The sequence below is a fragment of the Agelaius tricolor genome, unplaced genomic scaffold, assembly GCF_023055355.1.
Source record: "Agelaius tricolor isolate 1412-34295 unplaced genomic scaffold, bAgeTri1.0.p SCAF_15, whole genome shotgun sequence".
Classification (NCBI taxonomy): Eukaryota; Metazoa; Chordata; class Aves; order Passeriformes; family Icteridae; genus Agelaius; species Agelaius tricolor.
This window is the reverse complement of record NW_027269275.1, coordinates 20788128-20804923: the sequence shown is the minus strand read 5'-3', so window position 1 is coordinate 20804923 and position 16796 is coordinate 20788128. Positions and strand designations below refer to the sequence as shown.

Sequence of the window (16796 nt, the reverse complement as noted above, 5' to 3'; positions counted from 1 at the left end):
CCCTTCCCTGCTCCCGTCCCTTCCCCACCCCTTTCCATCCCCAACCCTTCCCCATCCCCGCTCCCTGCCCCGTGCCCGGCTGGCAGGCGCGCTCTGTGCCTCAGCCAAATCCCGAATGGCACAGGAAGATGGCTCCCCTTCTCCTGCCTGTTCTCCCGCCTCCGCTCCCAAGACAGGCTGTTCCTGAATGCCAGAGGAAATTGCTAAGGAGATAATTAAGTAGCCAATTAATTAGCTAATGATTAATGGAAGCATCCTGCGGAGGCAGCTCCGCAGCCGCCCTGGCCAGGTGCTGCCGGGATGTGTCACTCCCGGTGCCGTTACAGCTTCCCGGTGTGCGGGGCGGGCAACGCCGGGACCCCGCGGCTCTGCCCGGCCGGTGACACGCCGCGATGGCCGGTGACATGCGGGGATGGCCGGTGACACGCCGGGATGGCCGGTGACACACCGGGATGGCCGGTGACATGGGGGGTGCCCGGTGACACGCCGGGGTGACCCAGCATCCCCAGCCAGGACCCGGCTGTGCCGCAGAGCCGCACACGGACGCTCGCTCGCTGCTGCCGGCGCTGCTCGAGCCAGGGTTTTATTTTGCCGGCAGGTCCGGCAGAAAGGAGCGCAGGATCGTGCCCTGCCCGGCGGGCCCGGGCACGGTGCCAGGGCCGCGGTGGCAGCCGGGCGCTAGGAGAGCGCGGCCAGGAGCAGGGCCAGTGCCAGCGGCGCTGCCAGGGCTGCGGGCGGGGCCCGGGCGGTGCCCGCGCCGCTGGAGTACCCGTAGCTGGTTCTGCACGACCCCTCCAGCTCCTCGAAGGCGATGGGGGTCTCGTGGGCAGCCGTGCCCTGCAGGCTCCTCTTCACCTGCCGTGGGGACAGGGGGGGCTCCCGCTGAGAGGGGCACGGAGCCCCTGCACCCCGCCCTTCCCTGTGCCACTCCACACCATCCCATGCACATCCCATGTGTCCCCGTGCCTCCCTGTGTCCCCATGAATTCCTGAGTGCCACATGCCCTGATGTTCCACCTGTGGCTGCTGCCCCAAGTGTCCCTGTGCCACGTGTCCCTGTGTCCCATTCATCCCCATTCCCGATGCTCCCAGGGCCACTCGTGTCCCCACAGGTCCCTTGTCCTGTCCCTCCCTGTGCCCCTGTGCTTCCCACGCCCTGCTCACCTCCTCCACTCTGCTGAAGACCCGGAGCAGGTTCTCAGCCAGGGCTCCCCTCACCTCCTCCTCCGTCCAGTTCCTTGCCAACAGCTCGGCCACCAGCATGGGATACTTGGAGACGTCCTCCAGGCCAGTGGGGACCCTGTGCCACCCCACAGCTCACAGCTGGGCCACCCCCAGCACCCCCAGCTACCCACACAGGGTGCAGGGGCGGGTGCCCCCACACCTCAGGATGTCCCCATGGTGGGGTCACGCTGTCCCATCCCATCCCATCCCACACAATCACCCCCTTTACCCCGTGACCCCGTCGTAGTCCCCCCCGAAGCCGACAGCCTGGGCACCAGCCACCTTCTTCACGTGGTCCATGTGGTCTGTGGGGGGACACGGGGGTGAGCAGGGCAGGAGGGTCACTGTCACCCCCAGCCACCTGGGCACCCCCTCACCTGCCACGTCAGACAGCTTGGCCTTGTCACTGCAGGTCACATAGGCGTTGTAGAAGTTGACCATCACCAAGCTGCCCGTGGAGGCCTGGGGAGAAACAGCCCTGAGCCCCCAGAGCCCCCCAGAGCCCCCCAGTGTCCCTGGCTGTGCCCCCAGAGCCCCCAGTGTCCCTGGCTGTGCCCCACGCTCACCACCAGCTGCAGCACGTCGTCGGGCACGTTGCGGCGGTGCTGGCAGATGCTGTAGGCAGAGGAGTGGCTGAAGATGACAGGGGCCTTGGAGATGTTCAGCACCATCTTCATCGTGTCCACTGAGACGTGGGCCAGGTCCACGATCATGCCCAGGCGGTTCATCTCCTCCACCACCATCTGCAGGGACAGGGGACAGGGCTGGGGGGCTGACGGGGCATGGGAGGGGTCCCTTCTGGGCATGTCTGGAGCTGCTTGGGTGGCTTTTGGCTGGGGGGACAGAGGGATGGATGGATGGATGGATGATGGATGGATGGATGGATGATGGATGATGGATGGATGGATGATGGATGGATGACGGATGGATGATGGATGGATGGATGGATGATGGATGGATGGATGGATGGATGGATGGATGGATGGATGGATGGATGGATGGAACACTGCACCCAACATGGGGCCAGTGGGTGCCAGTACCACATTCCTCCAATGCCACTGCTCCTGGACACCACTGATGCTATTCCTCACCTTCCCAAAGGGTGAGAGGCCGTGGTGCACAGGTTTTTCATCGTTGGTGTCCACCAGCCAGTTGTCAGCCCTGCAGAGCAGGGAGAGCATCAGAGTGGCCACACCTCTGACCACATCCCCCCATGCCAGCGCTGCCACCCTCTGTGCCCCCGGGGGGCCCTACCAGGGGGTGTTGCAGCTGTGGGTGAGGGTCATGTAGCGGGCACCCAGGCGGTACAGGGTGCGCAGGACGCCCAGGCTGCTGTCGATGGAGTGGCCACCCTCTACCCCGATGAGGCTGGCCACCTTCCCACTCTGGAACGCCTTCCGGATGCCTGTGGGAGGGCGGGGACATCAGCGGGGGCGGGCAGGCCCCTCTGCACCCTCGTGGTGCCCGTCCCCGCTGTGCCCGTCCCCATGGTCACCCATCCCTGCTGTGCCCGTCCCCTCTGTGCCTGTCCCCGCAGTGCCCGTCCCCGTGCCCGCTCACCGCTGCTGTCGGTGACACAGACGAAGGTCTCGGGGTACAGGTCACACATGCGCTGCACCACGTCCATCTGCTCCAGCGTGCGCCTCACCGCGTCCTTGTTCTGCGTCTCACAGGGCACGAACACCGACCAGAACTGCCCGGGCACCCCGTCAGCACAGGCACCCCATCAACATGGGCACCCCGTCAGCACAGACACCCCATCAACATGGGCACCCCATCAGCACAGACACCCCATCAGCACGGGCACCCCATCAACACAGGCACCCCAGCAGTGTGGGCACTGCCCACCCCACTGCCCAACCCCATGTCTCTGCCAGTCCTGGTGCTGCCCCAGGACCCCCAGTGCTCACCCTGGTGCCCTCCCTGGTGCCCCTGCCCTCCCCAGTGCCCGTCCCAGTGCTCCCACCTGCCCGCCCACGTGTCCCTGGCGCAGTTTGGGGATGTTGGTGTGGGTGTCGTTCAGCAGGGTCAGGTTGGCTGCTGGCAGCCTCAGCTGGTTGTTGAACTTCTTAAGGAGCTGCCAGGGCAGGTCGTTGTGCCTGGGCAGGGACAGGGTGGGCACTGAGGAGTGGCCTGGCCCTCTGCCCACTCACCCTCAGGCTGCCCACCCTGCTGGATGGCCACACACACAGTCCCCTCATCTGGCTGTCATTCCATCCGTCCATCCATCATCCATCCATCCATCATCCTCCATCCGTCATCCATCCATCCGTCCATCCATCCATCCCCCATCCATCCATCCATCCATCATCCATCCATCCATCCATCCATCCATCCATCCATCCATCCATCATCCATCCATCCATCCATCCATCATCCATCCATCCATCCATCATCCATCCATCCATCCATCCATCCATCCATCCATCATCCATCCATCCATCCATCCATCCATCCATCCATCCATCCATCCATCCTCCATGCCCCCCAGTCCATCTGTCCCCCCACCTGTCCCCTCAGCCACAAGCCCCCCAAGCAGCTCCAGCCCAGAACTGCAGACAGGTCACTCCCAGGGGACAGTGCCATGTGGGACCCCCCAGAGGACCCTCCCCTGCACCTTCCCAGCCCATCATCATCCTCACACCCAGGGGAGCCAACCCAACACCCCTTCGACAGGGATGTCACCGCAGGGACATCCTGGCACGCACATCCCACACCCAGCAGTGCCACTGGGGAAGTGCCAGGGTCCGGGCTGGTGCCACTTCCTGCTCCTGTCACGGTCCCACATCCCCGCTCCCCCTGCCCTGCTCCGTGTTCCACAAGGGAGTGCTGCAGAGGACCCGAGCCTCCCGAGGCTCCCGAGAAGGGACCAGGGACATCACTCAGCACTGAGCAGGAACTTCCCCCAGGGCAGCCCAACCCCGCTTCCCGTACCCTGCCCGCTCCCGCCAGGCTGCGGCGCCGGGGATCCCCTCGGAGCATTGACGGATTGACGGTGCCGTGCGATCCCCGGGAAATCTGTCCCTGTCCCCACACAGCCCTGGGGTGCCGGGCACGGGGATCCCCTGGGAGAGTTGCTCCCTGTTCCCGCACAGCCCCGGGGTGCCCGGCCCCGGAATGCCCCCGCGGGCTGTCCCGGCAGGGTTTCCCAGCTGGGGTTTTCCCACACCGAGGGAGCAGCCGCGCACGCTGCGGGGCCAGGTGACCTTTGCTCACCCATCGATGACCGGCGTGGTGCTCATGATGCGCTCGGCCTCCTCCAGGTGCTGCTGTCCGGTGCTGGGCAGTGCCAGCGCCAGCACCAGCGCCCACAGGCTCCCGCCGGGCATCTTCTCCTGCTGGCTGCTGCTGGGGACAAGGGGGGACCTGCCACCCCGGTGAGACCACACGCACTGGGATGGCTGCTCCGCGCTCCTCCGTCCCCTCCCGCTGTCAATGAATAACCAGGAGGGCAGCGTTTCCCCTCCCTGGCTGCCCTGTGCCCGCTTGGCAGTGCCAGGGCTCCCTCCCGGCCTCCCCCAGCCCAGCCCCGGTGGCCGGGCCGTGCCTCGGCCTCTCCTCCGAGCCGCGGGACGCTCCCAGTCCGTCTAATGAAGCCCAGATCCTTTTCGGTTGGGAAAGTGCCAGTCCCATCCACGCCTCAGCCTCCCCGGCAGTGGCATCCCCCGGCACCCCCAGTTCGGCGCTGGCACCCCCGGCATCCCCGGCACCCCCAGCCCCGCTCACCCCGGCCCCGGGACACTCGGGCAGTCCCTGCCTGCGATGGCTGTGAATGAACTTTTCCGGCTTGCGTGCGGTGACGGGGCTGGGATGGGCTCCAGCCCCCCCAGAGCCACCCCCGCCGTGGCGCCGGAGCAGCCGCATGCCCGGGGGCAAGCAGCAGGGTGGCACGGCCGAGTGTGGGGCTGCTGCTGCTCCTCCGTGTGCGCTTGGGTCCCCCGCGCTCCGGTCCCGCTGCAGCGTCCCGAGGGGAAACTGAGGCACCGCCGTGCTGCGGGTGCTGCGCATCCCTGCTGGCTCCAGCTGCGCCGTCCTTCCCAGCAAGGCCTTGGTGGCGCTTCTGGGAATGGCACGGAGCCACGTGGAGATGGCCGGTCCAGCTGGACACCTCATGCTGGGGTGTGCCGGGATGGGAACCCCCTCCTGCGGTGCCAGCCACGGGGAGCCCGGGCTGGGGCCGGTGTGGGGCTGGCATCCCTCGGGCTTCCCGGGCCCTGCCCGGGGTGACGCGGCCCCCTCGTTTCTCCCGGCTGGGTCTGGGACGGGAGCACTCCCATCCCACCCATCCCGTCCCGTCCCATCCCGGGCGTGTGCAGCCCCTGCCAGCCGCGCTCTCCCGGCGATGGCCCCAGCGCGGATTCCCGACTCCCCGGCAGGAATGTGCCGGGGGGTTCCGGCCCCCCGCCCGCCGGGGCCGCTTCCTCTTTCTGCGCTATTTAAGCGGCTCCCGGCGCGTCCCGCCCGGCCGGGCCATGGAGCGCATGGAGGTGACCGAGACCTTTGCGGGCATCGCCCTGCCCGGCCACCTCCACACCCAGGAGTCCCTCGGCTTCGCCGCCGCCTTCACCTTCCGCCCCAGCGACGTGCTGATCGCCACCTACCCCAAATCGGGTGAGGGCATGGGGGGACACGGGGACACCGAGGGGACGCGGCGGGACGGGGCTGGGGCGGGAGCTCTCCCGGAGCTGCCGGGGGCCTGGGAGACACCCGGAGCTGTCCCCGCGGCCACCCTTTGGCACAGCACGGGGACCCCTGGCCAGGAGGGTCCTGCCCGAGCCCCTGTCCTGCTGCCCCACTGTCCCCGGCCCCAGACTGGTGTCCCTGGGGGCTCAGGGAGGGGGCACACGGCGCTGCCAGCCCAGCTGCTGGTACAGGAGGGGTCGGGATGGGACGGGACAGGCTGAGCCGTGCCTTGCTGTGCCAATCCGTGCTACCCGTGCCAGTGCAGTGCCATTCCGTGCTGTGCCCTGCAGTGCCATGCCGTGCCATGCCATGCCATGGTGCCGTGGCCCTGCCCTGACGGCCGCCTCTGCAGGCACGACCTGGATGCAGGAGATCCTGACGCTGCTCTTCAGCTTCGGCGACGCCCGCCCGGCCAAGACCATTCCCAACTGGGAGAGGGCGCCGTGGCTGGAGCAGATCTACTGCCGGGATGCTCTGCGGGACACCGGGAGCCCGCGGCTCCTCACCACGCACCTGCCCGCCCCCGTGCTGGCCCCCGCCCTGCAGCGCAGCAAGGCCAAGGTCAGAGGGGTCCCCAGGGACATCCCACACCCTCGGGGCTTCCCAAAACCGGGGAAACGCTGGGGGATTTCTGAGCGGGGGAATCCCCCCGACTGCGGGGGTAACTCTGTGTCCCTCCAGGTGATCTACGTGGCCAGGAACCCCAAAGACGTCGCTGTCTCCTTCTACCACTTCCATCACCTGGCCAAGTTCCTGCCCGATCCCAGCTCCTTCGATGCCTTCCTGACACAGTTCCTCGAGGGCACAGGTAGGGACGGGGGAGTCTGGGGGGGGACTGAGCCTCAGGGCGCCCCATCACCCCCCGCCTCCCCGCAGTGCACTACGGCTCCTGGTTTGAGCACGTCAAGGGCTGGCTGGGCCAGCGGCACCTCCTGGACATCCTGTTCGTCACCTACGAGGAGCTGCACCAGGTGAGCCCCGCCGTGTCCTCGTCCCCGTCCCTGTCCCCGGCGCCCGGTGCTGACCGAGCTCCCGCCGCAGGACCTGCGGGGCACGGCGCAGCGCCTCAGCAGCTTCCTGGGGTGCCCGCTGGCACCGGCCACGCTGGCAGCCCTGGAGCAGCACTGCACCTTCTCGGCCATGCGGGACAACGCCATGGCCAACTACTCCCTGATCCCCTCCGAGATCATGGACCACAGCCAGGGCCGCTTCATGCGCAAGGGTGAGCGGGGCTGGGGGCGTGGGGCACGGCGGGGACACCGCGGGGACAGGGACCCTGAGTGCCTGTCCCCTGTGTCCCTCAGGGGTGGTGGGGGATTGGCGCAGCCACTTCTCCCCCGAGCAAAACGCGCTCTTCAACCGGCGCTACCAGGAGGAGATGGGGGACACGGAGCTGCCCGCGCAGTGGCCCATGGCCTGAAGGAGCCGGGCTTTGGGGGGACTCCGAGCCCTCACCTGCTGACAACCACATGGGGACCCTGCAGGGGCCCTCCAAACACCCCCTGTGTCACCCCCCCGGGGCTGGGGCGTCTGGGGGGGCAGGCACCGTCCCTCCTCCTCCCTGGGCCCGAGGAGCTTTTCCGGCCGTGCATTGTGGCCATCCCCCTGGCCTCGCTCCCCCCGGCCCGGGGCTGTGGCCGTGACCCCTCTTTCCGCCCATCCCGCCCTGCGGAAATAAATATTTATTGCTGTTCCCTGGAAGGCAGCGATTCCCACGGGTGCGAGGAGGGAAGAGCTGCTGTTATCAGGAACAGCTGCTGTTATCAGGAGCACATCGGGGTGGGGACGCATCACCGGGGACCTCATTAACGGCGGGGGGCAATGACCGGGGGGGCGGCACGGGCCGGGCGGGGTCACAGCGTGGCGACAGGGCTCGCCAGCACAGTTCGTGGCACGGAGCTGGCTCCTCCAGCAGGAGCCAGGGCCCTCCACCCCCGAGTCTCCCTCCCAGCCGATCCCCTTCCAGCGCCCCCTGCCCCGGCTGGGTGCTCCCCCTGCCCATCTCCCCTGCTGGGGTGTTCGCACCGAGGGGCTCCTTCCACCCCCTGCACCCTGGGGTGTCCCGGGCAGGCAGCAGCCCGAGCCCCCAGCCCCTCTCTGGCCCCTATCCAAGGAATTGCTCCGTGGAGCCCCCCCGGCAGCAGAGGCTCAGTCAGTAATTAACTGGCTTCCTTACCAGGAAGGGTGGGGGCTTGGCCTGGCACCACCAGGACCCCTGGCTAGGCCTGGCTAACAGGGGGGACCTGGTGAGACCCTCCTTGGGCACTGTGGCACCAGGGTCCTGCCACTCCTGCCCCCTCTGCCAGCCTTGTCAACCCTGCCCCCTGTGCCAGCCCCTCCTGCTGGCGGGGACAGCCCAGCGAGGCGTCTCTGGACACTGCCAGCCCCGTGGGTCCCTCTGCACCCACCCTCTGTCCCCAAGGGTTGGGGTGCCAGGGCGGCTCCTGCCCGCACAGGACCGGCCCCTGCTGCATCCTCCGGCAGGTTTGGGTTTCCACGGCAACAGCCGGGATCCCGCCCTAAAGGGATGAATCAGGAGCTATAAATAGGGGCTGGATGGGGGTGCAGGTACCGCGCCCCTGCCCTGCCTTGTGCTGCCAGCGGTGCCCAAGGGCCAGCAGAGCTGTCCCGGAGAGTGACACCCACCTGGGGCCAGCCTGGCACCTGCACCCAGGGACGTGGCAGCACCCTGGAGCCCGGCTCAGTGGCACCTCAGGTGGCCCCTACCCCATGAGGCTGTGCCAGGCTCGAGTTTCAGTCCCTGTGGTGGCCTTGGGCACACCCTGCCCCTGGGGATGTCACCTTGCCAGGAGCATCTGCTGGCACCGTGCTGGCAGCATCAGCACACAGCACATGGCAGGAGGGTGGCACACTGCCCGGCACGTGGCACGTGGCACAGCATGATGCATGGCACATGGAACATGGCACAAGGAACATGGCACACAGCACGTGGCACATGGCACAGGGCACAAAGAGCATGGCACCTGGCACGCGGCACAGGGCACACAGAATACATCACATGACAAATGGCACATGACAAATAGCACATGGGACATGACAGAGCACATGTCACAGGTGACTGTGGTGCATGGCCCATGGCACAGGATACACACACAGAGCACATACATGGCACACGGAACACAGCTGGGGACGCAGGGTGTGGCACAGGGCACACAGCACAGGGCACACATCACACAGCACAGGGTGCACAGCACGTAGCAGCGGCCGTGTGCAGGGCAGCAGGGCCCGCTCCGTGGCCGCCTCTCCCCTCTCCCCTCTCCCCGCTCCGTGCCCTGGACTCGGGGCCGCGGCGCAGCGGGACGAGCTCCCGAAGATCCCGAGCTCCCTCCCAGGCACATCAAAGCCGCGGCTGCTCCGGCGCTCCCGGCTCGCTGCCGGCCACGGACACCGGGACCGGGGCCGCTGGGGCCGCCCTCGGCTCTGGTCACCGGGTGGGGCAGCGCGGCGTCACCGCGAGGGGACACCCGGAGCTGCCAGCCTCCCACCCACCCGAGTGACCCCCCGAGGGTGGGATCAGCACCCAGAGAGCAAGAGGGTGGGCACAGGGTGGTGCTTTATTGGGGGGATCATGCAGCCTCCAAAGGTCACAGTGACAGAGAAGCGGGGACCGAGGGGGCCGGAGGACAGCAGGGTTGGATCCGGACCACAGGACTGGATGGGCAGTGCTGGGAGTGTCCTGCACTGGGGGGCCGGGACCTTCCCCATGTCCCAGCCGGGGATTTGTGGCAGGGCAGGGCCTGGCAGGGACCCCGTGTGTCCCCAGGCCACAGTGGGAGAGGGGAGGGGTCTCACTGGGGCACGTTAGGCTGGGGCTGGGAGCCTTCACTGGGGCAGCCAAAGCTGGGGGGCACTGGGGGTGTCTCACAGGGGAAACTGAGGCTGGAGTCGGGGCCGGGGGACCCTCACTGGGGAAAAGCGAGGTCGGGGGTCCCTCATTGCGGGGAGCCGAGGCTGGGGTCGGGGGTGGGGGGCCGGGGGCAGCGCGGGGGGAAGGCCTTGTAGCTGTAGTACTCCACCACCTGCTTGGGCACCTCCGCCAGCACGCACTTGGCCAGGGCTGTGGGCGACGCCTGCGGGACACCGAGACACCGGGACACGGGGCTGAGCCGCGGGCACCGCATCCCTGCGCCGCCAGGGGCCGAGGGGAGCGGAGAGGAGCGGAGGGAACGAGGAGGGAAGAGATGGATGGGAGGGGGGAAGAGGGGACGGGAGGGGATGGAAAAGGACGGGAGAGAACCGGAGGGGACAGGGGAGGGCGGGAGGGGAGGGAGGAGCCAGGAGGGGGAGGCAGGAGCTCGCCGCTGCCCCACTCACGTTCTTGAACTCGCGGAAGGGCACGAACTGGACGATGTCGCGCAGCACGGGCTCGCCCTTGGGGGAGCGCAGCACGCCGTCATCCCCGTCCAGGATCTGCATGTCCGTGAAGTCGGCGTTGCCCACGCCGACGATGATGATGGACATGGGCAGGTAGGAGGCGCGGACGATGGCCTCCCGCGTGTCCGCCATGTCCGTCACCACGCCGTCGGTCAGGATCAGCAGGATGAAATATTGCTGGGGGGACAGGGACGCTCGGGGGCTGCCCGACCCCCGGGTGCAGGGTCTGAGCCCGGCCCCGGCGGGGCAGGGGGACCCACCGAGGCCTCCTTGGTCCGTTCCTCATCAGCTGCCACTCGAGCCACCTTGGAGATGATGGGAGCCACGTTGGTGGGGCCGTAGAGCTGGATTTTGGGCAGGCAGCTCTGGTAGGACTCCACGACGCCCTGGATGCCTGTGGGGTGTGCGAGGGGTGAGGGGCATCCCCGCCATGGGTCCGGCCCCTCTGGAGCTGGACTCACCCTCACACTCATCATTGTCGGGGTTGAAGTTGATGGCGAAGTCGTGGGAGACCTGGAGGGAGGGAGGGAGGAAGGGGAGGGGGCAGCTGGTGCAGCCCCTACCACAGCCCCTGGTGTCTGCCAAGCCCCACCAGTGCCACAGCCGAGGGTACCCAGAGGGACCAGCACATCCCTGGGGTCCCACAGACCCCCTCACCTCGTACTTGGGGGGGATCCTGGCACCAAAGCCCAGAGCTGAGAATTTCTTATCGCTGCAAGGGAAGGGTGTGAGGAGCTCTGGTGCCAGCCCTGAGTGCTTGTCACCAGCAGATCTCACCCCGAGGTGGGTGTTACCAGTGTGTGTGGCCCCGGGGGATCTGCCAGAGCCACCCACCTGTCATAGTCCTGGCAGATCTCCCCCACAGCCACCAGAGCCTTGAGGTACTCGTTGGGCTGGTAGGGGTTGATGTAGTGCAGGGAGCAGCTGTTCCGGGGGTCCCCGTTGGAGGCCGTGAAGTCGATGGCCACCTGGTGGGGGGACATTGGGGTCACCCAGGGTGAGCAGGGCCACTGGGGTGTCCCTGCTGGGCGGAGAGGGGCCGCTGCTCACCGTGAAATGGATCTGGCAGCCGCCCATGATGTAATCCAGGAAGGAGTAAACCCTGTGGATCTTCAGAGGGACCCGCGTCAGGCGGCCGTGCCCCACGGAGCCTGGCATGGCTCAGCACAGCCTGGCACGGCCTGGCACAGCTCCCAGGCACTCACCTTCAGGTCCAGCAGCACCACGACCCCCGAATTCTTGTAGTTGCGCTTCTTGATCTTGTACTTGGGGTTCATGCAGTCCCACTGCACCTGTGGCACCGGCACCCGCGCTGCCTGCGGCCCCCCCGGGCACAGCCCCGCCCGGGCACCCCCACCCCGGTTCACTGTGCCCCGTGGGGACCCCACAGCCCCAGAACATTGTGTCCCAGTAACCCTGCACCCCCACAGCCCCAGGGTGCAGCTGCCTTGCCCCACTGCCAGCCACCCCACCCATGACTGATCCCAAACCCACCATCCCTTCCCCAAACAGGAGGGCAGAGAGAAGAAAACGATGCCAAACCCAGAGGAGGAGCTGGAAGGTGCCTGCTAGGACAGGCTCTGCTGGCAGCACACAGGGTGACCCAGGCCATCCCCATGTCCCCATGTCCCACCTTGTTCTCCCCCATGGCCTTCTGCATCTCCTCGAAGGTGGTGAAGAACTCCCCGATGAAGTCGTGCTTGCCCCGCGAGTCGTAGTCCCACACCACACACTGTGATGGGCACAGCTCAGGGGTCACCAGGGGGGCTCAGCCCCGTGCCCAGCACTGAGGGGTCCCCAGCACACCGCCAGGGAAGCTGGGGTTCAGATGCCCCCAGGGCAGGAATAGAGGTCCCCATCATTCTTCCTCACCCTCAGCTTCCTCTTCTCCTCACAGCTGCAGAGCGAGTTGAGGGAGACTTTGAAGGGCTCCCAGATGGGGCTGAGGTTGTTCTTCACCACCTGCAGGATGGGGTGGGGGCTCAGCGGGGCCGGGGAGCCCCCGGGGTGGCCATGGGGGCCCGGTGCTGCCACAGCCCCACCTCGGTGCGGTACACCAGCTGCTCACTGCGGTCGTCGTCGATGCGGTAGATCTCCAGGAAGGGATCTGACTTGCTGAACAGGTCCTGGGGGAGGAGGGTGAGAGAGAGCAGTGCCCCCTGCACTTTCCCCCCCCAGCACCCAGCTCACCTTGTCGTCCAGTTTCTTGGCACGGAAGGCGAGCTCCACGTAGCCGTTGTTCCCCGAGATCTCCTCCGAGATGATCTGAGAGGCAGCCGTGGGTGCTCAGAGCCTGGCACAGCTTTGCCCCCCTGCCCACCACCTCCCTGGGCTGCCCTGGGAGGGGACAGGGCCCCACGTGCCTCCCTGGCACAGCAGGGACCTTCAGGATGGGCAGCAGATGCCACTGGGCACCCTGAGCCCTCCCCAACCCCAAGAGTCTGTGCCACCCATCCAGTCCAGTGCCATCCATGTGTCCTGACTGGTGCCATCCCAGGATTCCAGCCCCATGTTACCTGTGCACCCCATCCCGGTGCCACCCTCGGTTCTGTGCCACCCCAGCGCCCCTGCTCAGTGTCACCCGCCCAGTGTCACCCCCAGCACGGGCCTGGTGCTCACCGTGATCGTGGACTTGCCCGCGAACTTGCCGTACTTGAGGAACAGCGGCTTCGTCACCCGTTTCTGAGCCACGATCTGCGGGAGCCCAGCGTTGGGGAGGGGACACGGCCGGGGGTCCCCGAGCAGGGGGGTGTCCCCAGGCTCACCTGGCCCACGGTGCACTCCATGCCCCCCAGGAAGTCGTCGTCGTGTGTGCCCACGCCGGCCTGGCCGTGGCTGTCGTACACCTCGAAGCGCAGCTTCTGCACCTCCTCAAAGTAGTAATCGACCGTGAAGATCTTGGCGAACACGGGGTTCAGGTTGCTCTTGATCACCTCGCTGCGATCCACCTGCGAGGGGTTGGCACAGGGCCTTGGGGTGCCAGGGCTCACACGGGGATGTAGAACGGGGGCTGTTCTGAGGGGAGGTGAAGGGATGGCACATGCCAGGCTGAGGGGTACAGGGATGAGGGATGGGGCAGTGAAGGGATAGGGGTGCAGGAACAGGGAATGCAGGGAAGGACCAGCTGTGCCCGAGTGAATGGCATTTGGAGGGGCCCCTTGTGCCCCCCACAGCCTCCAGCCCTGGGTGTGGGACGCTGCTCCCACTGGGCTCCCTGTGGTCGTCCAAGGGGATACTCTGCCTCTGGCTGTGCTTTGCCACAGCTCTGCTGGAGCAGGAGCAAGGGGCTGGTGCCAGGACAAGCCTCTGTGCCCATCCTGGGGGTTGCCAGCCCCTGGCCCTGGTGGCCCCAGTGGGCAGTGGGTGCCCAGCATCTCCTGGCCGTGCTGGCAGTGGGTGCTGAGCAGTTCCGGAGCCTCCCCCGCACTCATCCCTGCCAGGGTTGACTCAAGGGGACACATCCTGGCCAGGGCACCCTGCCAGCCCCTGGCCCCTGCCCACTGCCTGCTCAGTCCAGCATCACCTGTCGAGCCCACACTGCTGCCACCCTGCCGTGGCCACCCGTGTCCCTCCTGTGTGGCACTGCCAGCCCCTCGTTCTGTGGGAATGTGGCTGTTGGGTCCTCAGACCCTCTGGACCCAGGGCCTTAGAGCCAGCAGCAGAGCCGGGTTCAGGCACCTGGTCTGGGGCACACAGGCTGGCTGGGACAGGAGTCACTCCACAAGGTGGCTCAGGAGGGACCCTCTTGCCTCCTGGAGCTGGCTGGTGTCTGGCACAGCACAGCCTGGAGCATGGCACGGCATGGCAGAGCACACAGAGCATGGCACAAGGCACTGTGTCACAGCCAGGTACAAGTGTGTGGCATGGCAGAGCACACAGAGCGTGGCACAAGGCACTGTGGCACAGCCAGGTACAAGTGTGTGGCATGGCAGAGCACACAGACCGTGGCACAAGGCACTGTGGCACAGCCAGGTACAAGTGTCTGGCATGGCAGAGCACGCAGAGCATGGCACAAGGCACTGTGGCACAGCTGGGTACAAGTGTTCTGGCATGGCACAGCACACCGCAGCTGGCACGGTGCCCTTGTCCCCCCCTCCGTGCCCGGCTCCGCGCTGGCTCGAGCCGAGTCGATGACACGCCGAGGGATTTAGCGCTAAATCCGCCGGCTGAGCGGCCGCGATTAGAGCGGGGCCGCGGCGCCAGCCCGGAGCTCAGCACGGGGAGGGATGGAAGGAGCCGTGCCAGCCCCAGTGCCAGCATCAGCCCCAGTGCCAGTGTCAGCACCAGCCCTCCAGCCCTGAGCCACCCCAGGGGGCACTGGAGCCACTCGGGAGCCACTCGGGAGCGGTGGGCACCACGCCCGCCCCACTCCCCAGCCCCACTGCAGCCCCATCCATCCTCACAGGCTGCTGGGTGCCCCACAGTGCCCTGCCCACCCTGCCTCACACCCTGGACCCCGTTCTGCACCCTGCAACCTGTTCTGCACTGTGCACCCTACTCTGCATCCCTGCTCTGAGCCTTGCACCCTGTTCTGCACCTTGCACCCCATTCTGAACCCTGTACCCCTTTCTGACCCTGGTCTGCACCCAGCAGCCCATTCTTCATTGTCTCCTACACCCTGGTCTGAACCCTGCACCTCGTTCTGAACCCTGCAACCTGTCTTGCACCATGCACCCTACTCTGCATCACCTCCTGCCCCCCTGCTCTGCACGCTGTACCCTGGTCTGAACCCTGCACCTCGTACTGTGCCTAGAACCCCTTTCTGCACCCTGTACCCCCTTCTCTCCCTTATCTCCTGTACCCTGCTCTGAACCCTGTACTCTGCTCTGAACCCTGCACCCCTTTCTGCACCCTGTACCCTGCTCTGTACCCTGCTCCCCACCAACTCCTGCACCCCGACCCCCATTCTGCACCCTGCACTTCACCCCCCACCATCTCCTGCAGCCCACCCTGCAGCCCCCTACATCCTGCACCCTGAGCCTGGGTCCCGCCCTGCCCAGCTCGGTGGGTGCCAGCAGTGCCCCCTTCTCTCCTACCTCCATCCACTGGCCCTGGGACTGCATCAGCAGCAGGACACAGGGGTCCGACTTGTTGAGGGTGTCTCGGTCCAGGAGGTGTTTACAGCTGACCCGCAGCTCCACCTTGGAGAGCACGGCCAGCGGGGCCTGCGGGCACGGCTCGGGCACGCCGCCCATGCCGGCGGGGCGCGGCGGGGCACAGGCGGCCCCGTGGGCGAAGGGCATGGCGGGCTGTCAGCGAGCGGGGCAGGTGCCCGTCATGCCCGGGGCACGGCGCCCCGCGCTGCCCGGCACGGCCCCGCTGCCAGGACAGGGGTCCCGGGACAGCTCCGAGCTGGGGGGGCCGTTCCAGTCCCGATGGCTCCGCGGGGCTCTGCAAGGCATCAAAGCACGGGGGGGTGAGTGGGAGCTGGCACGGCCCGGGTACCCCCAGATCCCAGCCAGCACCGTGGGCACTGCTGTGGGGGTTCACTCGGTCCTGCAGGGCCGTGCCCAGCTCTGTCCCAGCCCCACCCCAGCGGCAGGATGAGTCCCGAGGGGAGGGGGGACCTAAGTGGGGTGGGGTTCCCACCCTGGAGTGCGCCGTGTGGGGCTGTGGAGTAGGAACCCCTCCAGCCCCTGCGGGCAGCACCCCCAGCCCGGGCAGGGCTCTCCGGAGGGGAGTGGGGACACCAACTCCGCGCCTGTGGCACCAGGTGACGATTCCCCCGTGCTGGGGACAGCGTCCATCCTGCCCCCGAGGCTGGCAGCACTCAGCCGGCCGATGCTGCCTGATGGGGAAGCGAGGGGCTCTGCCAGTCCCGGCCCCAGTCCGGGGCTTGTCCCGTCACCTGCAGGTGCTGGGGGCTCCTGGCAGGGGCAGGGTCAGGGGCAGAGCAGCCTTTGCCCAGCTGTGCCCTCACATGCCCAGCCCGGCCGAAGTTTCCTGGGGAAGTCATGCAGTGCCCAGGCCCTCCCCGGCACATGGCTCCGGTGCCCCAGCTCCGGTGGGCACCGTTCCCCTCCCCGGGATCGCGGGCACCCCTTGGCATCACCCGCCGCTCAGTGGAGGGGACAGCGGGTCCCACCCTGCCCGTCGCCCCCTCACCTGGGTGCCGGTGGCCCGGGCTGGGCACGGCAGGGGCCGGCCCGGGGCGTGCCCGCCGTGCCGGTGTGCCCGCCGTGCCGGTGTGCCCGCCGGAGCTGCTGCCGCTGCCACCTCCACACAACTGACTCAAGCTGCAGCTCGGGAGCGGAGCCCTAAGAGGGAGATGGATGACAAGCTCCGTTAACTACCTCGCTGCCGGCTCCGGAGCAGAGCCCACCCCGCAGCGGGGCTGAGCGGGGTCCGCAGGGTCCCCAGCACTGCAGGCTGTGCCAGAGCAGGAGCTCCTCTCCCAGAGAGACCCACACGGCACAGCCACCGCCCCCCGCCCTCCCCAGTGCTCCCCATGGGGAACCCAGGGCCACCTTGGTCCTGCCCCCCCACACTCTGAGC

At 67.5% G+C, this 16796-nt stretch overlaps 3 protein-coding genes across 4 annotated transcripts; 1 reads left to right on the top strand and 2 right to left on the bottom strand.

Annotated features, from left to right (window-relative positions):
* Window positions 1-564: 564 nt before the first annotated feature.
* DPEP1 (dipeptidase 1) lies at window positions 565-4803 on the bottom strand. The gene is made up of 10 exons (XM_071440180.1): window positions 4440-4803; window positions 3190-3322; window positions 2784-2916; window positions 2478-2628; window positions 2315-2384; window positions 1790-1966; window positions 1601-1685; window positions 1453-1528; window positions 1164-1299; window positions 565-855 (listed from the first exon to the last, which is right to left on the bottom strand). Exons 1-10 carry the CDS (start codon window positions 4550-4552, stop codon window positions 679-681), a joined length of 1251 nt encoding a protein of 416 aa, XP_071296281.1. The 5' UTR covers window positions 4553-4803; the 3' UTR covers window positions 565-678.
* Window positions 4804-5601: 798 nt separating this feature from the next.
* LOC139596154 (sulfotransferase 2B1-like) lies at window positions 5602-7563 on the top strand. The gene is given in 7 exon segments (XM_071440179.1): window positions 5602-5619; window positions 5621-5834; window positions 6259-6467; window positions 6588-6714; window positions 6783-6877; window positions 6948-7128; window positions 7211-7563. Coding segments are annotated over 7 exon segments (960 nt in total). The 3' UTR covers window positions 7327-7563.
* A 1900-nt stretch (window positions 7564-9463) lies between these two features.
* On the bottom strand, window positions 9464-16574 carry CPNE7 (copine 7). 2 transcript variants are annotated; one of them, XM_071440824.1, is made up of 16 exons: window positions 16407-16574; window positions 15338-15692; window positions 13067-13249; window positions 12921-12995; window positions 12492-12566; window positions 12344-12427; window positions 12174-12263; window positions 11935-12033; window positions 11507-11617; window positions 11352-11411; window positions 11136-11269; window positions 10959-11013; window positions 10763-10814; window positions 10562-10695; window positions 10242-10478; window positions 9464-9997 (listed from the first exon to the last, which is right to left on the bottom strand). In XM_071440824.1, exons 2-16 carry the CDS (start codon window positions 15542-15544, stop codon window positions 9860-9862), a joined length of 1734 nt encoding a protein of 577 aa, XP_071296925.1. In that variant the 5' UTR covers window positions 15545-15692; window positions 16407-16574; the 3' UTR covers window positions 9464-9859. The 2 variants fall into 2 exon arrangements, with proteins under 2 accessions (XP_071296925.1, XP_071296926.1); XM_071440825.1 differs by having other exon boundaries at window positions 11507-11593.
* Between the last annotated feature and the right edge of the window lie 222 nt (window positions 16575-16796).